The sequence below is a fragment of the Meles meles genome, chromosome 14, assembly GCF_922984935.1.
Source record: "Meles meles chromosome 14, mMelMel3.1 paternal haplotype, whole genome shotgun sequence".
In the NCBI taxonomy this organism is placed as follows: Eukaryota; Metazoa; Chordata; class Mammalia; order Carnivora; family Mustelidae; genus Meles; species Meles meles.
The window spans coordinates 4,479,743-4,499,452 of NC_060079.1; the positions used below are offsets into that span (position 1 = coordinate 4,479,743).

The 19,710-nt window shown below is 39.1% G+C and overlaps 1 protein-coding gene across 2 annotated transcripts in view; it reads right to left on the minus strand.

Annotated features, from left to right (window-relative positions):
* MICU2 (mitochondrial calcium uptake 2) overlaps nt 1-19,710 on the minus strand; it is a 154,795-nt gene that overhangs the window by 71,684 nt on the left and 63,401 nt on the right. For both annotated transcript variants that reach the window (XM_046028270.1, XM_046028269.1), the window contains exons 3-4: nt 15,628-15,659; nt 15,446-15,521 (exon numbers count right to left, since the gene is read on the minus strand). In XM_046028270.1, the coding sequence (XP_045884226.1) occupies nt 15,446-15,521; nt 15,628-15,659 (108 nt within the window). The remainder of the gene's footprint in view (nt 1-15,445; nt 15,522-15,627; nt 15,660-19,710) is intronic.

Below are 19,710 nucleotides of genomic sequence, written 5' to 3' on the forward strand. Positions count from 1 at the left end.
ATAAGTCTGCTGCCAATCTAATATTTTTACCATTGTATGTTACAGACTTCTTGTCCTGGGCTGCTTTCAGGATTTTCTCTTTGTCACTAAGACTTGTAAATTTTACTATAAGGTGACAGGGTGTGGACCTATTCTTGTTGATTTTTTTTTTTTTTCTTGTTGATTTTGAAGGGGGTTCTCTGCACCTCCTGGATTTTGTTGCTTGTTCCCTTTGCCATACTGGGGAAATTCTCTCCAATATACCTTCCGCTCCCCTCTCTCTTCTTCTTCTGGAATCCCAATTATTCTAATGTTGTTTCATCTTATGGTGTCACTTATCTCTCGAATTCTCCCCTCGTGGTCCAGTAGCTGTTTGTCACGCTTTTGCTCAGCTTCTTTATTCTCTGTCATTTGGTCTTCTATATCACTAATTCTTTCTTCCGCCTCATTTATCCTAGCAGTGAGAGCCTCCATTTTTGATTGCACCTCATTAATAGCTTTTTTGATTTCAACTTGGTTAGATTTTAGTTCTTTTATTTCTCCAGAGAGGGCTTTTATATCTCCAGAGAGGGTTTCTCTAATATCTTCCATGCCTTTTTCGAGCCCGGCTAGAACATTCAGAATCGTCATTCTGAACTCTAGATCTAACATATTACCAATGTCTGTATTGATTAGGTCCCTAGCCTTCGGTACTGCCTCTTGTTCTTTTTTTGTGGTGAATTTTTCCACCTTGTCATTTTGTCCAGATAAGAGTATATGAAGGAGCAAGTAAAATACTAAAAGAGTGGCAAAGACCCCAGGAAAATGCACTTTAACCAAATCAGAAGAGACCCCAAATCATGGGGTGGGGGGGAAGGGGATAAAAAGAGGTTCAGAAAAAAAAAATTAAAAAAAGAAAACAAATAAGGAAAAAATATAAAAAAGAAAGAAAAAATATATATATTAGATAAACTAGTTAAAAAACGTTAAAAAAGAAAAGGGTAAAAGTTTAAAAAAGTTTAGCAGAAGAAGAAAAAAAGATTGAAAAAAAAAATTAAATTAACCGCAACACTAAAGAATCATGGAGAGAAAGCCATGCGTTCCGTGCTTTGCTTTCTCCTCCTCTGGAATTCCGCTGCTTTCCTTGGTATTGAACCTGCTTTCTTGGTAGATGAACTTGGTCCTGGCTGGATTTCTTGTTGATCTTCTGGGGGAGGGACCTGTTGTAGTGACTCTCAAGTGTCTTTGCCCGAGGAGGAATTGCACCGCCCTTACCGGGGGCCGGGCTAAGTAATCTGCTCGGGTTCGCTTTTGGTAGCTTCTGTTCCCTGAACGCTTTCCGTAGAGTTCCGGAGGACGGGAATGAAAATGGCGGCCTCCCAGTCTCCTGCCAGGAGGAGCCGAGTGTTCGCAACCCCACTCCTCAGTGCGCCCCCAGAGGACAGCACCCAATCACTCCCGTATCCCCAGCCTCTAGCCACGCTCCGAGCTCACCCAGCCCGCGACCACTTCAAGGTAACCCCGAGCTGAGAGTTCAGTCCTCGGCTCTCTCTGTAGCCGGCTTCTCTGTTCTAACACCTGCGAGCTCTGTGACACTCCGAAACCCCCATCCTTCTGTGACCCTGCGGGACCTGGGGCCACGCTGACCCCGCGTGGGCTTCACCCCGGTTTAGCCTCTGGAGCAATGACCCTCAGTGGAACAGACTTTTAAAAGTCCTGATTTTGTGCTCCATTGCTCCGCTGCTGGCAGGGAGCCGGCCCCTCCCCCGTGGTCTATCTTCCGTTGTTTTAGATTCACTTCTCCGCCAGTCCTTTCAGAAAGTGGTTGATTTTCTGTTTCTAGAATTGCTGTTCTTCTCTTCGATCTCCTGTTGGATTTGTAGGTGTTTGCAATGTTTAGATAACGTTGTTATCTATAGATAAACAATGTTTAGATAACTATCAAGCTGATCTCCTGCTACCTGATGTAGTCTCAGCCTGCTACTTCTCCGCCATCTTGACTCCTCCTCCTTAAAATAACTTTTAATATAATTCCTAAATTTACATATTTATATTAATGATTTATAAAAAGCATTTATAAAAATGCTGAATTAACTTACTCCTTATTCTAATATTCTGCCACAAGGTTAAAATTCCCCAGAATTCTTCCCACCCTTCCGTCCTACAAGGGAAAAAAACAATCAAATATAAAATAACTGAGGTTTTAGCCACAGACATCACTCAAGTTTTCACAACTGGTAAACACAGTATTTTTGTTCAAATCCTAAAATGTGTTCAGAAAGTATTTATCATGAAAGGATACCTCAAAGGTGGATCTTTTTTCTTTCTTTTTTTTTTTTAAAGCTGGAGCTAGAGTTAAATATCATATTGTGGATTTAAATATTATTCCTAAAATCTTCTCTGAAGCACCAAACTAATGACATTTTTCTAAAATCTGTTTTAACTATGATTTAAAAGGCATTATTTAATTTATAAACTCACTAATAAGAGGCCAAGATCCAGTTAATACTAAAATCTTAAAAAACATATAGCAATTAAAATAATGTTACTATTTTCAGTTATAAATTTCCAGCATGCCAAACACATAGTAAGGTAACAAGATTAACTGGCCCAAGATCACATAGATAACTAACGGAGCTGGGTATGCAAACTCAGCTTAAAGCCCATGCTCCTAATGAGTTTAAGCAGATACTATAAATACTGAAGACACCTTATTTTATTATATCCTTTCAACAATCCCATAAAGGCAGGCATTAGTACCTTGTTTTACCTTTATATATTTTTAAAAGATTTTATTTATTTTGAGAGAGAGCGAGAGAGAGCATCATCAGAGGGAAGGGGGAGAGGGAAAGGGAGAAGCAGACTCCCTGCCCAGCAGGGAGCCTGATGCTGCGGGACTTGATCCCAGGATCCTGGGATCATGACCTGAGCTAAAGGCACACAATGAACCAACTGAGCCACCCAGGTGCCCTACTATCTTGTTTTAAAGGTGATAAAAGAGGGGATGAAAGAGACTAAGAAACTTCTTGAGGTCATAAAACCAGGAAAAATTTGAATTTAAGTCTGCTGATCCAGAACATATCCTCTTATTCACTACTCAGAGACTACTTCATAGTAAACTTCCACTTAAAAAAGTAAGGAGATTTTTAATTTCTTTAAGTGCATAAGGATGTTCTGGTGCTGACTGGAAGGAATCAGGTAAGGGGTGGGATGGAGTGGCATAAAGATAGTTAGACAGTTTAGTATAAGGAACTAATACTTGTAGAATATAATTCAAGTTTATGTAGTCCACTATACATTGACTCACTGGAGTGAGAGTAGGAATTGATACTAGTAATAATTTGATAACAGTTTGATTGCTACTGATTTCACTGACTTGGGTGCCAATGTTACTCCTTTTTTGTCGTATTTTGTTTTCTTTCTATACAGAGTGTTATGATACACTTATTCTCATTTTCCTTTTTTTTTTTTTAAAGATTTCTTATTTATTTATTTGACAGAGAGAGAGCACAAGTAGGCAGAGAGGCAGGCAGAGAGAGAGGAGGAAGCAGGCTCCCTGCTGAGCAGAGAGCCTGATGCGGGGCTCAATCCCAGGACCCTGAGATCATGACCTAAGCCGAAGGCAGAGGCTTAACTCACTGAGCCACCCAGGCGCCCCACTTATTTTCATTTTAAAACTAATGTTCACATGCAAAAACAAGGTAAAAACAAATGTTGTTAAGTGAACATCGTAAATCTCTTCAGCTAATGGTCACGAGTCTTCTGTATTTATGAACCACTGATTTGGAATTTACATTTGCTGCTTAATTCTCCAATTCCTTCAGACAACAGGAGAGAACATTATCACATTATCACTCAGGTGAAAATTGCTCTACTTTTCACAAGACTTGTCCTTATATAAAAAGGATCAGCGGAGGCCCCCCAGCTATTTGTATGAGCATATTTAAATATATTCCATTGACACTTACTGAAATGAAATTCAGCTTAAAAAGATAAGACAGCAAAGTTAAATGTTATCTATTATCATTTTTTATTTACATTGTAGTTTGTTAACACATAGTGTGATACTGTCTCAAGAAGGGAATTTAGTGATTCAACACTTAATGTAACAGCCTGTGCTTATTACAAGTGGCCCATTGCCCATTAAACCCATCCCCTGCCCACCTTCCCTCCAGCAACCCTGTTTGTTCTCTATAGTTAAGAGTCTCATGGTTTGTCTCCATCCCCTAATTCATCTGTTTTGTTAGATGAGTGAAACTATATGGTATTTATCTTTGTCTGACTTATTATTTCACTTGGCATAATACACTCTAGCTCTATCCATGCTATTGCAATGGCAAGATTTCATTTTTGATGGCTGAGTAATATTCCTGTGTGTGTGTGTGTGTGTGTGTGTGTGTGTGTGTGTGTATCACCTTTTCTTTACCCATTCCTCAGTTAATGGACATTTGAGTTCTTTCCATAATTTGGCTACTTTGATAGTGCTGTTATAAACATTAGGGTGCCTGTGCCCTTTCAAATCAGTATGTTTGCATCCTTTAGGTAAATACCTAGTACTGCAATTGCTGAATCATATGGTAGTTATATTTTTAACTTTTTGAGGAACCTCCATACTGCTCTCCAGAGTGGCTGTACCAACTGCATTCCCACCAACAGTGTAAGAGCATTTCGATTACTACTCATCCTTGCCAACATCTTGTTTCCTGTTTTGTTAATTTTAGCCATTCTGACAGGCGCAAAGTGGTATCACATCATGGTTTTGATTTGTATTTCCCTGATGATAAGTGATGTTGGACATCTTTTCATGTGTCTGTTAGCCATGTGGATGTCTTCTTTGGAAAGGTGTCTATTCATGACTTTTGCCCATTTCTTAAATGGATTATTTGTTTTTTGGGTGTTGAGTTTGGTAAGTTCCTCACAGATTTTGGATACTAATCCTTTATCAGATATGTCATTTACAAATATCTTCTCCCATTCAGTAGGTTTCCTTTTAGTTTTGTTGACAGCTTCCTTCACTGAGCAGAAGCTTTTTATCTTGATGAGGTCCAAGGAGTTCATTTTTGCTTTTGTTTCCCTTACCTCCAGAGATATGTCTGTAAGAAGGTGGCTACAGCTGATGTCAAGGAGGTTGCGGCCTGTGTTCTCTAGGATTTTGATGGCTTCCTGTCTCACAGGTAGGTCTTTCATCCACTTTGAATTTTTGTGTATGGTATAAGAAAGTGGTTCAGTTTTATTCTTCTGCATGTGGCTATCCATTTTTCCCAATACTATTTTTGAAGAGACTTTAAAAAATATTTAATTTATTTATTTGACAGAGAGAGAGAGGTCACAAGTAGGCAGAGAGGCAGGCAGAGAGAGAGGGAGAAACAGGCTCCCCACTGAGCAGAGAGCCCGATGCGGGGCTCGATCCCAGGATCCTGAGATCATGACCTGAGCCGAAGGCAGAGGCTTAACCCACTGAGCCACCCAGGCACCCCAACTGTCTTTTTTACATTGGATACTCTTTCCTGCTTTGTTGAAGATGAGCTGACCATACAGTTGCGGGACCATTCTGGGTTTTCAGTTCTGTTCCACTGATCATAGGTTAGGTGTCTGATTTTTTGTTTTGTTTTTGCCAGTACCATACTGTTTTGATCACTACAGCTTTGTAATAAGGCTTGAAGTCCCACATTCTGATGCCTTCAGCTTTGCTTTTTTCTTTTTCAAGACTGCTTTGGCTATTCCATGGTCTTCTGGAGTTCCATACAAATTTTAGGATGGTTTTAGCTCTGTGAAAAATGCTGGTGGTATTTTGATAGGGATTTATTAAATGTGTAGACTGCTTTGGGTACTATAGACATTTTTACAGTACTTGTTCTTCCAATACATGGGCATGGGATGTTTTTTCCATTTCTTTGTGTCCTCTTTAATTTCTTTCTTAAGTGTTCTATAGTCTTCAGAGTATAGATCCTTTACCTCTTTGGTTACATTTATTCCTAGGTATCTTATGTTTTTTGGTGCAACTGTAAATGGGATAAATTCCTTGATTTCTTCTTTTTTTAAAAAATTTTATTTATTTATTTGACAGAGAGAGATCACAAGTAGGCAGAGAGGCAGGCAGAGAGGAGAGGAGGAAGCAGGCTCCCTGCCGAGCAGAGCGCCAGAATCGGAACTCGATCCCAGGACCCTGAGATCATGACCTGAGCCGAAGGCAGAGGCTTAATCCACTGAGCCACTCAGGCGCCCGATTTCTTTTTCTGCTGCTTCATTACTGATTTATAGAAATGTCACGTATGTTGATTTTATATCTTGTGACTTTGCTGAATTTGTGTATCAATTCTAGCAATTTTTTGGTTGAGTCTTTTAGGTTTTCTACATAGAGTATCATTTTGTTTGCAAATAGTGAAAGTTTGACTTCCTCCTTGCTGATTTGGATGCCTTTCATTTCTGATTGCTAAGGCTAGGACTTCCAGTACTATATTAAATAACAATGTGGACATCTCTGTCATGTTCCTGACCTTAGGGGAAAATCTCTCAGGTTTTTCCGCATTGAAGATGGAATGAGCTGTGGTTCTTTCACACATGGCTTTTACAATGTTAAGGTATGTTCCATCTATAACTACTTTGTTGGTTTTTATCAAGAACGTATGCTGTATTTTGTCAAATGCCTTTTCTGTACTTATTCAAAGGATCAAATGGTTCTTATCTTTTTAATTAATATGGTATTATTAATATGGCATATTATTAATATGGTTGATTGATTTGCAAATATTAAACCACCCTTGCAGCCCAGGAATAAATCCCACTTGATTGTGGTGAGTAATCCTTTTAATGTATTGTTGGATCCTATTATTTAGTTATCTTGTTGAGAATTTTTGTATCCATGTTCATCAGAGATATTGGCCTGTGATTCTATTTAGTGCAGTCTTTGTTTTTGAAATAAAGGTAATGCTGGCCTCAGAGAATGAGTACACAAGTTTTCCTTCCATTTTTGTTTTTTGGAATAGTTTTAGGAAAATAGGTATAAACTCTTTAAATGTTTGGTAGAATTTCCCTGAGAAGCCACATGCCCCTGGACATTTGTTTGTTGGGAGATTGTTGATTACTGACTCAGTTTCTTTCTGTTCAGATATTCTATTTCTTCCTGTTTCAGTTTTGGTAGTTTGTATGTTTCTAGGAATTTATGCATTTCTTTCAGATTGCCCAGTTTGCTGGCACAACTTTTCATAATATTCTTTTATAATTTTATTTCTGTAATGTTGGTTGTGAGCTCTTCTCTTTCATTCATGATTCTATTCATCTGGGTCTTATTTCTTTTCTTTTGTTAAGTCTGGCTAGAAGTTTATCAATTTTATTAATTCTTTCAAAGAATCAGCTCCTAGTTTAAATGATCCATTTTCCTATTTTTTGTTCTTCTTTTTTTGTTTCTATATCATTTATTTCTGCTCTAATCTTTATTATTTCCCTTGTGCTGGCTTTAGGCTTTATTTGCTGTTCCTTTTCTAGCTCCTTTAGGTATAACATTAAGTTGTGTATTTGAGGTTTTTTTTTTCTGCTTCTTGAGGTAGGCTTGTATTGCTATATACTTCCCTCTTATGACTGCTTTTGCTACATCTCAAAGGTTTTGGACTGTTGTATTTTCATTTTCATTTCCTTCCACGTTATTTTTTTTAAATTTCTTCTCTAATTTCCTGGTTAACCTATTAATTCTTTGTAGGGTGTTCTTTAACCTCCTGTATTTGTGGTCTTTCCAAATTTTTTTCTTGTGGTTGATTTTAAGTTTCATAAGAATTGTAGTAAAAAAAATACACATGGTATGATCTCAATCTTTTTTTTTTATTTGTTGAGGCCTGATTTGTGACCTAGCCTATGATCTATTCTGGAAAAATGTTCCATGTGTACTTGACAAGAATGTGTATTCTGCTACTTTAGGATGAAATGTTCTGAATGTATCTGTTAAGTCCATCTGGTCCACTGTGTCATCCAAAGCCACTGTTTCCTTGTTGATTTTCTGCTTGGATGATGTGTCCACTGCAGAAAGTGGGATATTAAAGTTTCCCACTGTTACTGTATTAATTGATTTATATTTCCCATGTTAGGGGCATAAATATTTACAATTGTTAGATGTTCTTGTTGGATAGACTGTTTTATTATGATAGAGTGCCCTTTGTCTCTTGTTACAATCTTTGGTTTAAAATCTAGTTTGATATAAGACACCCATTTCTTTTGACATCCATTAGCATAAGTGGTTCTCATCCCTTCCCTTTCAGTTTGTAGGTGTCTTTAGGTCTAGAGTGAGTCTCTTGTAGGCAGCTTATAGATGGGTCTTACATTTTTTATTCATTCAGTCACCATATGTCTTTTGACTGGAGCATTTAAGTCCATTTACATTCAGAGTGATTAGTGATAGATATGAATTTAGTGCCACTGTATTACCTGTAAAGTTGTTTCTGGAGATTTTCTCTGTTCCTTTCTAGTCTTCATTACTTTTTGTCTTTCTTTCCCACTCAACGAGTCCCCTTTAATATTTCTTGTAGGGCTGGTTTAGTGGCCATGAACTCCTTTAGTTTGTTTGTCTGGGAAACTATCTCTCTTATTTTGAATGACAGTCTTGCTGGATAAAATACTCTTGGCTGCGTATTTTTCTCATTCAACATGTTGAATATATCATATCAGTCCCTTGCAGGCCTGCCAAGTTTTTTTTTTTTTTCCTAAAGATTTTGTTTATTTGGAAGAGAAAGAGAGTGAGAGTGAGAGAGAGAGAGTGCATGCACGTGAATGCACAGATGGGGTGGGGGCAGAGGGAGCTGGAGAAGCAGACTCCTAGCTGAACAGGGAACTTGATGTGTGGCTTGATCTGAGGACCCTGGGATTATGACCTGAGCCAAAGGTAGATGACTGACTGACTGAGCCACCCAGGTGCCCACGGCCTGCCAAGTTTCTGTGGGTAAGTTCGCTGCTAAACTTATCTGTCAAGCTTAGTAAATTAGGGATTTCTTTTCCCTTGCTGCTCTCAGGATGTTTTCCTTGCCTGTGGATTTTATAAATTTTACTAAGATGTCTTGACACTGGCTTGCTTTTGTTGATTTTGATGGGGTTTCTCTGTGCCTCCTGGATCTGGATGCCTGTTTCCTTCCCCAGATTTGGGAACCTTTCAGATATAAGTTCCTCAAAGAAACCCTTTGCCCCCTTTCCTTCTTTTCTTCTTCTGGGACTCCTGTGATACAAATATTATTATGTTTCATGAAGTCGCAGAATTTCCTAAGTCTACATTTGTGATCCAATATTTTTCTTTCCCTCTTCTTTTCAGCTTATTTTGCGTAATTTTATCTTCTTTTATCACTTATTCATTCTTCTGCTTCTTCCATCCTTGTGGTCATTACATCCAGTTGGTTTTGCATCTCAGTTATAGCATTTTTTATTTTGACCTGACTAGTTTTTAGGGTTTTTTTTTTTTTAATCTCTGTAGTAAGGGACTCCCTGGTGTTGTTTATGCTTTTATCAAGCCCAGCTAGTATCCTTACAATTATTGTTCTAAATTCTGGTGAAGGCATCTTACTTAGATCCGTTTCAATTAGATTCCTGGCCATGACCTTTTCTTGTTCTTTTTGGAATGAATTCCTCCATCTTTGCATTTTGTCTAGCTCTCTGTCTTCTGTGTGTTGGGAAAGACTATTATGCTCCCTGCTTCTGAGACTAATGGCTATATTAAGAAGACATCGTATACTGTCCAGGGCCTGGTACTTCGGGAAGTGTCTCTGGTGTATGCTGTGTGCAGTATGCTTTTGGGTTTTGGCTGATCTTTCCCTAGGTCAGTCCTATACAGTTTCTCTTTGCTGCTGTGGGGAGTGTTTGGACTTTGTCTACTGTGTAGCAAATTTTAACGAGGTGTGTTTTGGTCTGCTTGTTAAAAGAGGCTAGATCCTGTTTCCACTAGAGCTGAAGCTTTGCAGCATTCTATGGTCAGCAGACTTGGTGTGTGTGTGGTGGGTTTGTGCTGGTCTTCTGGAGGAGGGGGCCCACTGCTACTCTGGCTCTCAGGCACACTTGCCTTAGTAAAGAAGCACTTGAAGAGCGCTTGGATTTTGGTGTAAGCGGCTCAAGCCTTCACTGTGGGCACTGTGCTGCTCAATGAAGTCGGACCGTGCTGATGGGCAGGGGAGAGGGGTTTGTGCCCACCACTATTCAGGAAGCCCTCACGGAAAAGTTACCAGTCTCTTCTTGTGTGTCCCAGACATCCTTCAGATCTCTGCCTTCATCCTGCGTCTGAGTCACCTGCCCAGCTGGCAGCACAGTGCTCCTGTGTTGTATCTCAGAAGACTGTCTGGGTTTCAAAACTCCAAATTTTAGGGACCAGGAATGGCATGGACCTACACTGACCCTCTGGGGAAGGGTCTTGCTGCATTGTGGCTGGTGTGGGTTTGTTATCCCAGAAAGGCAGTTACACAAACACACAGAGGCTTGGAGTTTATGGTAAAGAGTAACAAAAAGCATCCAGGTTAGCTGCCCTGAGCAGATGCTTCTGCTTCTATGCTAATGAATGGGGCAGCTCAATGGTGCCTGCCAGTTCTTTTGCCCTCTGAGAAGCAGTGCTGTCTCTCCCAAACTCTAAGAAGGGGAACTGTCTCTGCCAGTGTGACCCAGGGGATCCTTAGACCATGCTGTCTGGTCCTCGGCCTCTGCCCTCTTCCTTCGCAGGAGCACCAATATGCCTGCCAGGCTCAAGTGATTTTAAAACTTCAGTCCTTGAGCTCTGCTGTTTGTAAAAACTTCTAACAATCAGCCCCTCGTTTTCCCAGTCATTGGTGCTGGGGAAGCACTTTTCTTGTGCAATCCCCTGCATGGTTCCTGTTTGCTCTCGTGTGCAATACCCGCCCCACCCAAGATCAGGGCTCCCTCTCCCCTGCAGCACCCACGATTCTTTTCTTCCCCAAATCATGTCGCCTACCTTCCATGCTGTGGCCTCTTTTCTCCCTCTAGTTTGTGCAGTTTGTTCTCTCAGTCCTCAGATCAATTTCTTGGATGTTCAGGGTGATCTGTATTTATCTGGCTGTGTTCATGGGACAAGGCAAGCATACTACTCTGCTATCTTAACTCTTCTTCCACTAAATGCTATTTGTAAATTGCTTTTACTACCTGTATATGACTTTGGGCAGGTTACTTAACCCCTCTGTGCCTCAGTTAACCCAGCTATAAAATGGGGGTATGAAATGAAGATAGCTTCCTCAAAGGAATGTTGTGAGGATTAAATGTAGTAATACATGTAGGAGGGTCAGTATAGTATCTGATACATAGGAAGCCTTTAGTAAGTATTTGTAGCTATTAAAATTGTTATTGATCACGTACACTTGTTTTGGAAGGAAGTACTTACAGCACCGCACTGGTGAAGTCACTCCCGTGGGTGAGTCCCTGACTGACCACTCCTTCTCAAGCCTTGTAAAAGGCCCCTCTCTTTTTCTGTGTGTTCTTTAACCAGAGCTGTTTTTTTAAAAAATATTATTTAAAAAATTTTATTTTAAAGATTTTATTCACTTATTTGACACAGAGAGAGAGATCACAAGTAGGCAGGGAGGCAGGCAGAGAGAGGGGGAAGCAGGCTCCCCGCTGAGCAGAGAGGACCCTGGGATCATGACCTGAGCCGAAGGCAGAGGCTTTAACCCACTGAGCCACCCAGGCGCCCCTTAAACTGAGCTGTTTTATCTCAGGGCCTCTTCTCTCCTAAGTGCTTCCTGTATGGTTACATCTGCAACAGCAGCTTCAGGGGCCATTTATGGCTGACAATTCTTTTTTTTTTTTTTTTTCTTTTAACATTTATTTATTTGAGAGAGAGAGCAAGCACAAGCAGGGGCGGAGAGAGAGAGGGAGAAGCAGACTCCCCTGCTGAGCAAGGACCCCAATGTGGGGCTCAATCCCAAGACCATGGGATCATGACCTAAGCCAAAGGCAGACAACCAACTGACCAAGCCACCCAGGCGCCCCTAGATGTCTGAATATTCTTTTTATTTCTATTTTTATTTATTTTAATTTAAGTGTTCCAAAATTCATTGTTTATGTATCATACCCAGTGCTCCATGCAATACGTGCCCTCCCTAATACCCACCACCAGGCTCATCAAACTTCCCACTCCCTGCCCCTCCAAAACCCTCAGATTGTTTTTCAGAGTCCATAGTTTCTCATGGTTCGTCTCCCTCTCCAATTTCCCCCAACTCTCTTCTCCTCTCCATCTCCCCATGTCCTCCGTGTTATTTCTTATGCTCCACAAATAAGTGAAACCATATGATAATTGACTCTCTCTGCTTGACTTACTTCACTCGGCATAATCTCTTCCAGTCCCGTCCATGTTGCTACAAAAGTTGGTTATTCATCCTTTCTGATGGAAGCATAATACTCCACAGTGTATATGGACCACATCTTCCTTATCCATTCGTCTGTTGAAGGGCATCTTGGTTCTTTCCACAGTTTGGAGACTGTGGCCATTGCTGCTATGAACACTGGGGTACAGATGGCCCTTCTTTTCATTACATCTGTATCTTTGGGGTAAATACCCAGTAGTGCAATTGCAGCGTCATATGGTAGCTCTCTTTTTAATTTCTTAAGGAATCTCCACACTGTTTTCCAAAGTGGCTGCACCAACTTGCTTTCCCACCAACAGTGTAAGAGGGTTGCCCTTTCTCTACATCCTCTCCCACACACACTGTTTACTGTCTTATTAATTTTGGCCATTCTAACTGGTGTAAGGTGTTATCTCAATGTGGTTTTGATTTGAATCTCCCTGATGATTGGTGATAATGAACATTTTTTCATGTGTCTGTTAACCATTTCTATGTCTTCTTTGGAGAAGTGCCTGTTCATGTCTTCTGCCCATTTTTTGATATGATTATCTGTTTTGTATATGTTGAGTTTGAGGAGTTCTTTATATATCCTGGATATCAGTCCTTTGTCTGTATTGTCATTTGCGAATACCTTCTCCAATTCCGTAGGTTGCCTCTTTGTTTTGTTGACTGTTTCCTTTGCTGTGTGTCTGAATATTCTTAAACCTGAACTCAGTATGTCCTAAACTGGACTCATTCCTCGCCCTTCCCTCCCCACACTTAGTCCTTTCCCTATGACCCATGTGTCTTGGTGAATGGCACATTCACCTTGCTGATCAAACCAGAAACTTGGGCACCATACACAATTCTGTTTTCTTCGTCCCCTCTCATATGCAATCAGTCATTAGGTCCTACCGATTCTATCAACAAAATACCTATCAAATCTACACTCTTCTCTCCATTTTTGCCACCTCTTCCCTAGCATATAACCCCATGCTGTTAATGCAAAACCTCTTAATTTTTCCTTTGGTCCCTCCTCAATCCATTCACTACCTAGCTGCTAGAGTGACTGTTCTCATCTGATTTGTCACTTTCTTACTTTTTAGTGGCAATCTATTCTTCTTAGGATAAGGTCTAAACTCTTTAATATGTCCTGTAAAGGGATGTATGATTTAGGCTCTGTGCACCTCTCTGGCTTGTGTCCTACCATTCTCAACAGCCTCATCAGCCATTCCAAAATAGTATCTATCCTCTTTGTTTATACATCTGCATGCTGGTGTATGCTTCATCTTTCCTGATTCAACCAATCTCCTACACCTCTCCTTCTACCCAAGCTTTCCTACCATGCTTTCTGAAATTCTCTTTCCATAGTACACATCTTTAATCTATTTACTGCATGTGCAGTCTTGCCTTATCCAAAATCTGGATCTCTCTACTAAGGGTACTGGTACCTCTGCAGACTTCTAAAATAGAGGTTATTCATTTTTTTCTACCTCAGTGTTAATTCCAGACCTTTTCTCTTCTAACCGCTTATAAAAACTTTGTGTCTTTGAGGTTAATGCCATCCAGCGAGGCCACCTTTTATTTTTCTTCTTAGTGGTCATCTACCTAAGTTCCCTCCCATCATCTTTTAGTCCCTGAAGACTTTAGTACTTGATTCACTGTCCTTCTGTCTGACAAAACCCTATCTCTCAGACCCTTGAGAACTTTCACTATGTTAACTTTGCAATCTACTTCTACTTTAGTCATCTAATTCCAGGTCCACACCTAGAACCCTGAAATCTGCTGGAACCGCTTCATCTCTGAAATGATAAATCTAAACATTTTATGACTGCAAGTTCTTTTCTGCTCTTGGACTCCTACTATACCTATTCTTCAACCTCACTGGCAGCTCTCTTGACTGCCCCACTTTCCTCTTTTCAACTCCCTTTTACTTTCTTTTACTATTCTACTTTATTCTCCATTATTTTGCTTAGATTCCATGGCTCATTACTAAAAACCTCTCTTGCCCTCAACAGCCTTACTCCCTATCTGTGATTCTTTTTCCACCCATTTGCTCAGCAAAATCCTAAATCCAGTACAACTGTCCAACATTTCTATTCCTACATGTAGCCTGCAGGAAGATCATTACACAATTGCACTGACTGGTGACTTTTCTTTCATGTCCTACACTATCTTCTGATCCCTTCAGGCTTCCCAGAACTCTATGTTTCTTTGGTCTGGTCTCTTTCCTAACCACAGAAGCTACTTCAAACCTTCTTTTTCCATATGTCCTACTTTATATAAAAAAATAAAAGCTATCCAGAACAACCTGCTTTTACTTCCTGCCACTAAATTTGCAAATGCCTGCATTAAATTACCCACCTGTTCATCCTTTCCTACTGATACAGTGAAAAAAGCTATGCACCCTGTGGAATGCTGATCCTTCCATTTTTGCTGTGAAGACAATCCCTTCTCTCCCATTTTCTAGGATTTTCTCCCATTCATACTTCCTTTCTCTTATATCTTATTAAGTATTATATAATTATATTACTATATTATATATAATATAATATATATGTTTCCCTCTCATCGATAAATTATGCTCAAGTATCTTCATCTAACATTTTATTATATATGTTTCCCTCTCATCGATAAGAAATGTGCTCAAGTATCTTCATCTAACATTAAACAACATTCCCCTGGCTTTCTATCTCCGCCCTCAGCTACTGACCTTTAAATCTCCTTGCTTACACCATGTCTCTCAAGTGGCCTGAACTTACTTTTTTCTTTCCCTAACACTTTCTCCTCTTGGCTTTTGTGATAACATCCTCCTGATTCTCCTCTACTTCTCTGATCACTCTGCCCTTGTCTCTTTCATGAGCACTGCTTCCTCTTCTACTCCCTTAAAAGCTGGTGTTCCTCTGGATCTCTCTGAGGCCTTCTCTTGCTACATTCCTCCTCCTCAAGCTTTAATTAAAATTGATGTTTTAATAATTAAGCTGTAATCTCTCAGACAGTTTGAGAAAATTATTTCTCAATGAACATTTTATTTTGATTTAAAAACATCTATTAAAGAACATGGCATTAAAAAATCTAGTAAACAACATGGCATTTTCTACATTGGCTCTCTACCATACAGTTTCAGGCTTCACAACAACCCCTTAACAATACTCTGGTTAGATGAAACAAGTAGAAATTTAACAAATCAAAATTACCTTTATCACCAAGGTCTCTAAAAAAGGTTGATCCACAACGAGCTGGTTGGATTCCTGCCAGTTTATCCTCGATATCCTTTGAATACACATTGAAATCTTTAAATTTTAACTTATAAAAGGTCATTTTCTATGTCACCAAAAAACAGAAAGGAAGAAAGAATTCTCCCACACATACTGCTTACCTTTTTTGTCAGCTTCTTCACTGAAGTTTTACCTACAGTAAAGAAGAGACATTATTTAGTACCCATATTCCTTGGTAAAACTCAACTTCCACAAAGAAAGAAAATTATTTAAAAGACAAAACAGGGGTGCCTGGGTGGCTCAGTGGGTTAAGCCTCTGACTTCGGCTCAGGTCATGATCTCAGGATCCTGGGATCGAGCCCCGCATCAGGCTCTCTGCTCAGTGGGGAGCCTGCTTCTCTCTCTCTCTCTGCCTGCCTCTCTGCCTACTTGTGATCTCTGTCTGTCAAATAAATAATAAAAAATTTTTAAAAAAAAGACAAAACAAACAACTAGGGTACCTGGGTGGCTCAGTTGTTAAGTGTCTGCCTTTGACTCAGGTCATGATCCCAGGGTCCTGGATTTGAGCCCCACATCCCCACACTGGGCTCCCTGCTCAGTGGGAAGCCTGCTTCTCCCTCCTACTCCCCTTGCTTGTGTTCCCTCTCTTGCTGTGTCTCTGTCAAATACATAAATAAAATCTTAAAGAAAAAAACAACTAAATATTTATAATAAAACTTTGGCAAGTTAGCTAGTATCTTTAAACCAAAGTTAAGAGCCAGAGAATTCTAAGTCTAAACACAAAGACACTATGGATTTTTATAAGACCTACTTTCCAATTTCTCTCACCTTACTTCAGACATATAAAATCTTATCACCATTTTTTACTTCTCTTAGTTGTCTGCATCATAAATAAATTCTTACCAATATGATTTAAAAAACCTTTTTGCTTTCACTGATTAAAAACATTCATATTCATCTCTTATAAAGCTACCTTTTGAAGCCTAAAAAGTTCTCTTAAGTTTACAGCCCTCTAGTAAATTTAAAAGTCTAGCCAATATGACTATCCATTCTTAAGTTATTTTTAATAATCTCCTATTGGATAGCAGAGATTTATAATTCTTTCAGGTGTTTAGCCATCCTCTTTATTGCTTACATCATTTTCTTCTTATCCACTATAATTCTAAAGCACTGAGTTGCTTCTTCAAGTCGTTTACACATCTAGAATACTGAAAAATGTTTTATGTTGTTTCTTACATAAGCCACAAGCATCACAAACTTCCCCCGGTCGATCCCAGGACCCTGGAATCATGACCTGATCAGGAACAAGCCCATCTTGTTACAGGCAAACAGCCATCTCAATACTTAAAGTAAGTAAAACTGCATTAATATAGTAAGTATTGTTACAGGTCAAATAAATCTTTACCTCTAGCCAAAATAAAATTATTTGATGACTGTAACTATAAAAACATCATTACTGGTATCTAATTCAATTTCATTTTGCTAGAGGTAAGTGGACTTTTGATATATAACTATTAGACAACAGAGACACTGCCATCATTTTATATCTTTTGCATGAATATATGAACAACCTGGCATCAATGTTAGAATTAGTCTAAGACAGAACTAGTTACTCCAATATTTGCTTGAATTCAGTCACAGCTATTATGGAGACTGAGGGAGAAAATGACACATTAGCAAAACAAACTTCAGCATTAGAAAAAGGGGTAACGGTAGGGGAAAGGAGGGCAAACTAAGTGGTGCTATTTTCCTTCAACAAAGCATGTGGCTTGCTCATTTCTGCTGTAATATTTAAATAGGGGGGGCAAGAATTATCCTCTGGTTGGTATTTTTTCTAGAGGAAGACAGTGATCTCCTAAAATGTCTGAAAGTGGCCTACTTGTCAACTTTGCTAAACTGCTCTTCAATACATTTAAGTTATTTTTGAAGGAAAAAAATGTGACTTTTTTTTGCAACCTCAAGTACGGTGAAATAACAACATTATACACAACAAATTAATTACAATTTAAGAGCTGATATAAAGGGGGAAATATAGCAGCTAAGAAACTAAATAATGGGTGGGGGGAGCCTGGGTGGCTCAGTCGTTAAGTGCCTGCCTTTGGCTCCGGTCATGATCCCAAGTCCTGGGATCAAGCCCTGTATCTGGTTTACATACCTGCTTAGACCCACAAGAAATTCTCTCATATTAGAAAAGCATATAGTCATGTTTTTATTATTTTATTATCTCCTTTATGTTTTCTAAAGTATAATAATTTAAAAACCATTATTTTTAATTGGGTACAAGAGCTGGTATATTTTTATACATGCATTTTGTATAGCTTTATTATATTTTGTATAATATTTTGTATTTTGTATAGTTCAATAGTTTTCATATATTCAGAATTGTACAATCATCACCACAATCTAATTTCAAAACATGTCATCACCCCAGAAGAATGAAAACCCATTAGCAGTCACTGTTCCTCCCCTAATCCTAGGGAACTGCTAATCTACTTTCTGTCTCTATAGATCTGCCTATTCTGGACATTTCATATAAATGGAATCATACAGTTACATTTGAGACTAGTTTCTTTCATTTAGTATAATGTTCTCAAGGTTCATGGATGTTGTAGCATGTATCAGTACTTCACTTTTTTTTTTTTTAAAGATTTTATTTATTTATTTATTCGACAGAGAGACAGAGCACAAGTAGGCAGAGTGGCAGGCAGAGAGAGAGGAAGAAGCAGAATCCCAGCCGAGCAGGGGAGTCCGATGTGAGACTCGATCCCAGGACATGAGCAAAAGGCAGGTGCTTAACCGACTGAGCCACCCAGGTGTCCCAGTACTTCATTTTATAAAAGAGCCGGATAATATTTCATTGTATGAATTTACCACATTTTGTTGATCTGTTCATCTGCTGGTGGACATTTAGGTTGTTTCTGGTTTTTGGCTATTGTGAATAACATTGCTACATGTGCAAGTTTTTGTGCGGAGGTATGTTTTTACTTCTCTTGGATGGTACACCTAGGAGTGGAAATGCTGGGTCATACGGTAATTCTATGTTTAATAGTTTGGGGAAATGCTGAATTGTTTCCCAAAGTGACTGCACCAGTTTACATTCTGTAAGTAACATGTGAAGATTCCAATTTCACCACATCCTTGTCAAAGACTGGTATTTCAATACAAGAAATCTGAAGCATAAACTTAAAACTAAAGGAAATCTAGAATATCTTGAAATCACAATGGGCTATGTGAGACAGGGTACTGTCTCAGAGGTGCCCCAACAACGAATGTACACAGGTTTGAACTGCATGAGTTCAATTATACATAGTACTGTAAATGTATTTTCTCTTCCTTATGATTTTTCTTAATAACATTTTTTTCTCTAGCTTATTTTATCATAAGAATACAGTGTAAAATATGTATAACATACAAAATATGTGTTATTTGACTATATTATCAGTAAGGCTAATAGTAATGGAGTTACTGGGGAGTCAAAAATTATATATGGATTTTTGACTACACGGGGGATTGGCACTCCAAACTGTATTGTTCAAGGACCAATTGTACTAGTGAAGAATCTACTTCAAACACAACTAATGAACTGAAACTAAGCATAAGCTCTAGTCAATTTAAAAAGCATAAGACAGCCTAAGAAGTTTCTTTAAAATCTAAGTTTTAGGGGTGCCTAGGTGGCTCAATCAGTTAAGTGGATGCCTCTAGCTCAGGTCATGATCTCAGTCTCCTGGGATCAAGCCCCAGGTCGGGCTCCCTCTCAGCAGGGAGTCTGTTTCTCCCTCTCCCTCTGTGTCCTCACCAAATAAATAAATAAAATCATTAGAAAAAATAAAATGTGAAAAAAAATGTAAGTTTTGGGGCACTAGGCTAGTTCAGTCAGAAGAGTATGCAACTCTTGATCTTAGGGTCATGAGTTTGAGCCCCAGACGGGTGTAGAGATTATTTAAAAATGAATAAATATATTAAGAAAAACTTAAAAAAAATAAAATGTAGGTTTTACTATTGGGGAGATGTACTGGCCTAAATCCTATTGTTTCTTTAAGAAAACCTATAGAAACAACTATATAGAACTCTTCTTAGTCACACAACAGCATTTAAAAAAATGATGAAATATTTCAGTAAAATCATCCCTAATTTTTTCACTGAAAAAGAAAGAAGTTGGGGGCGCCTGGGTGGCTCAGTGGGTTAAGCCTCTGCCTTCGGCTCAGGTCATGACCTCAGGGTCATGGGATCGAGTCCTGCATCGG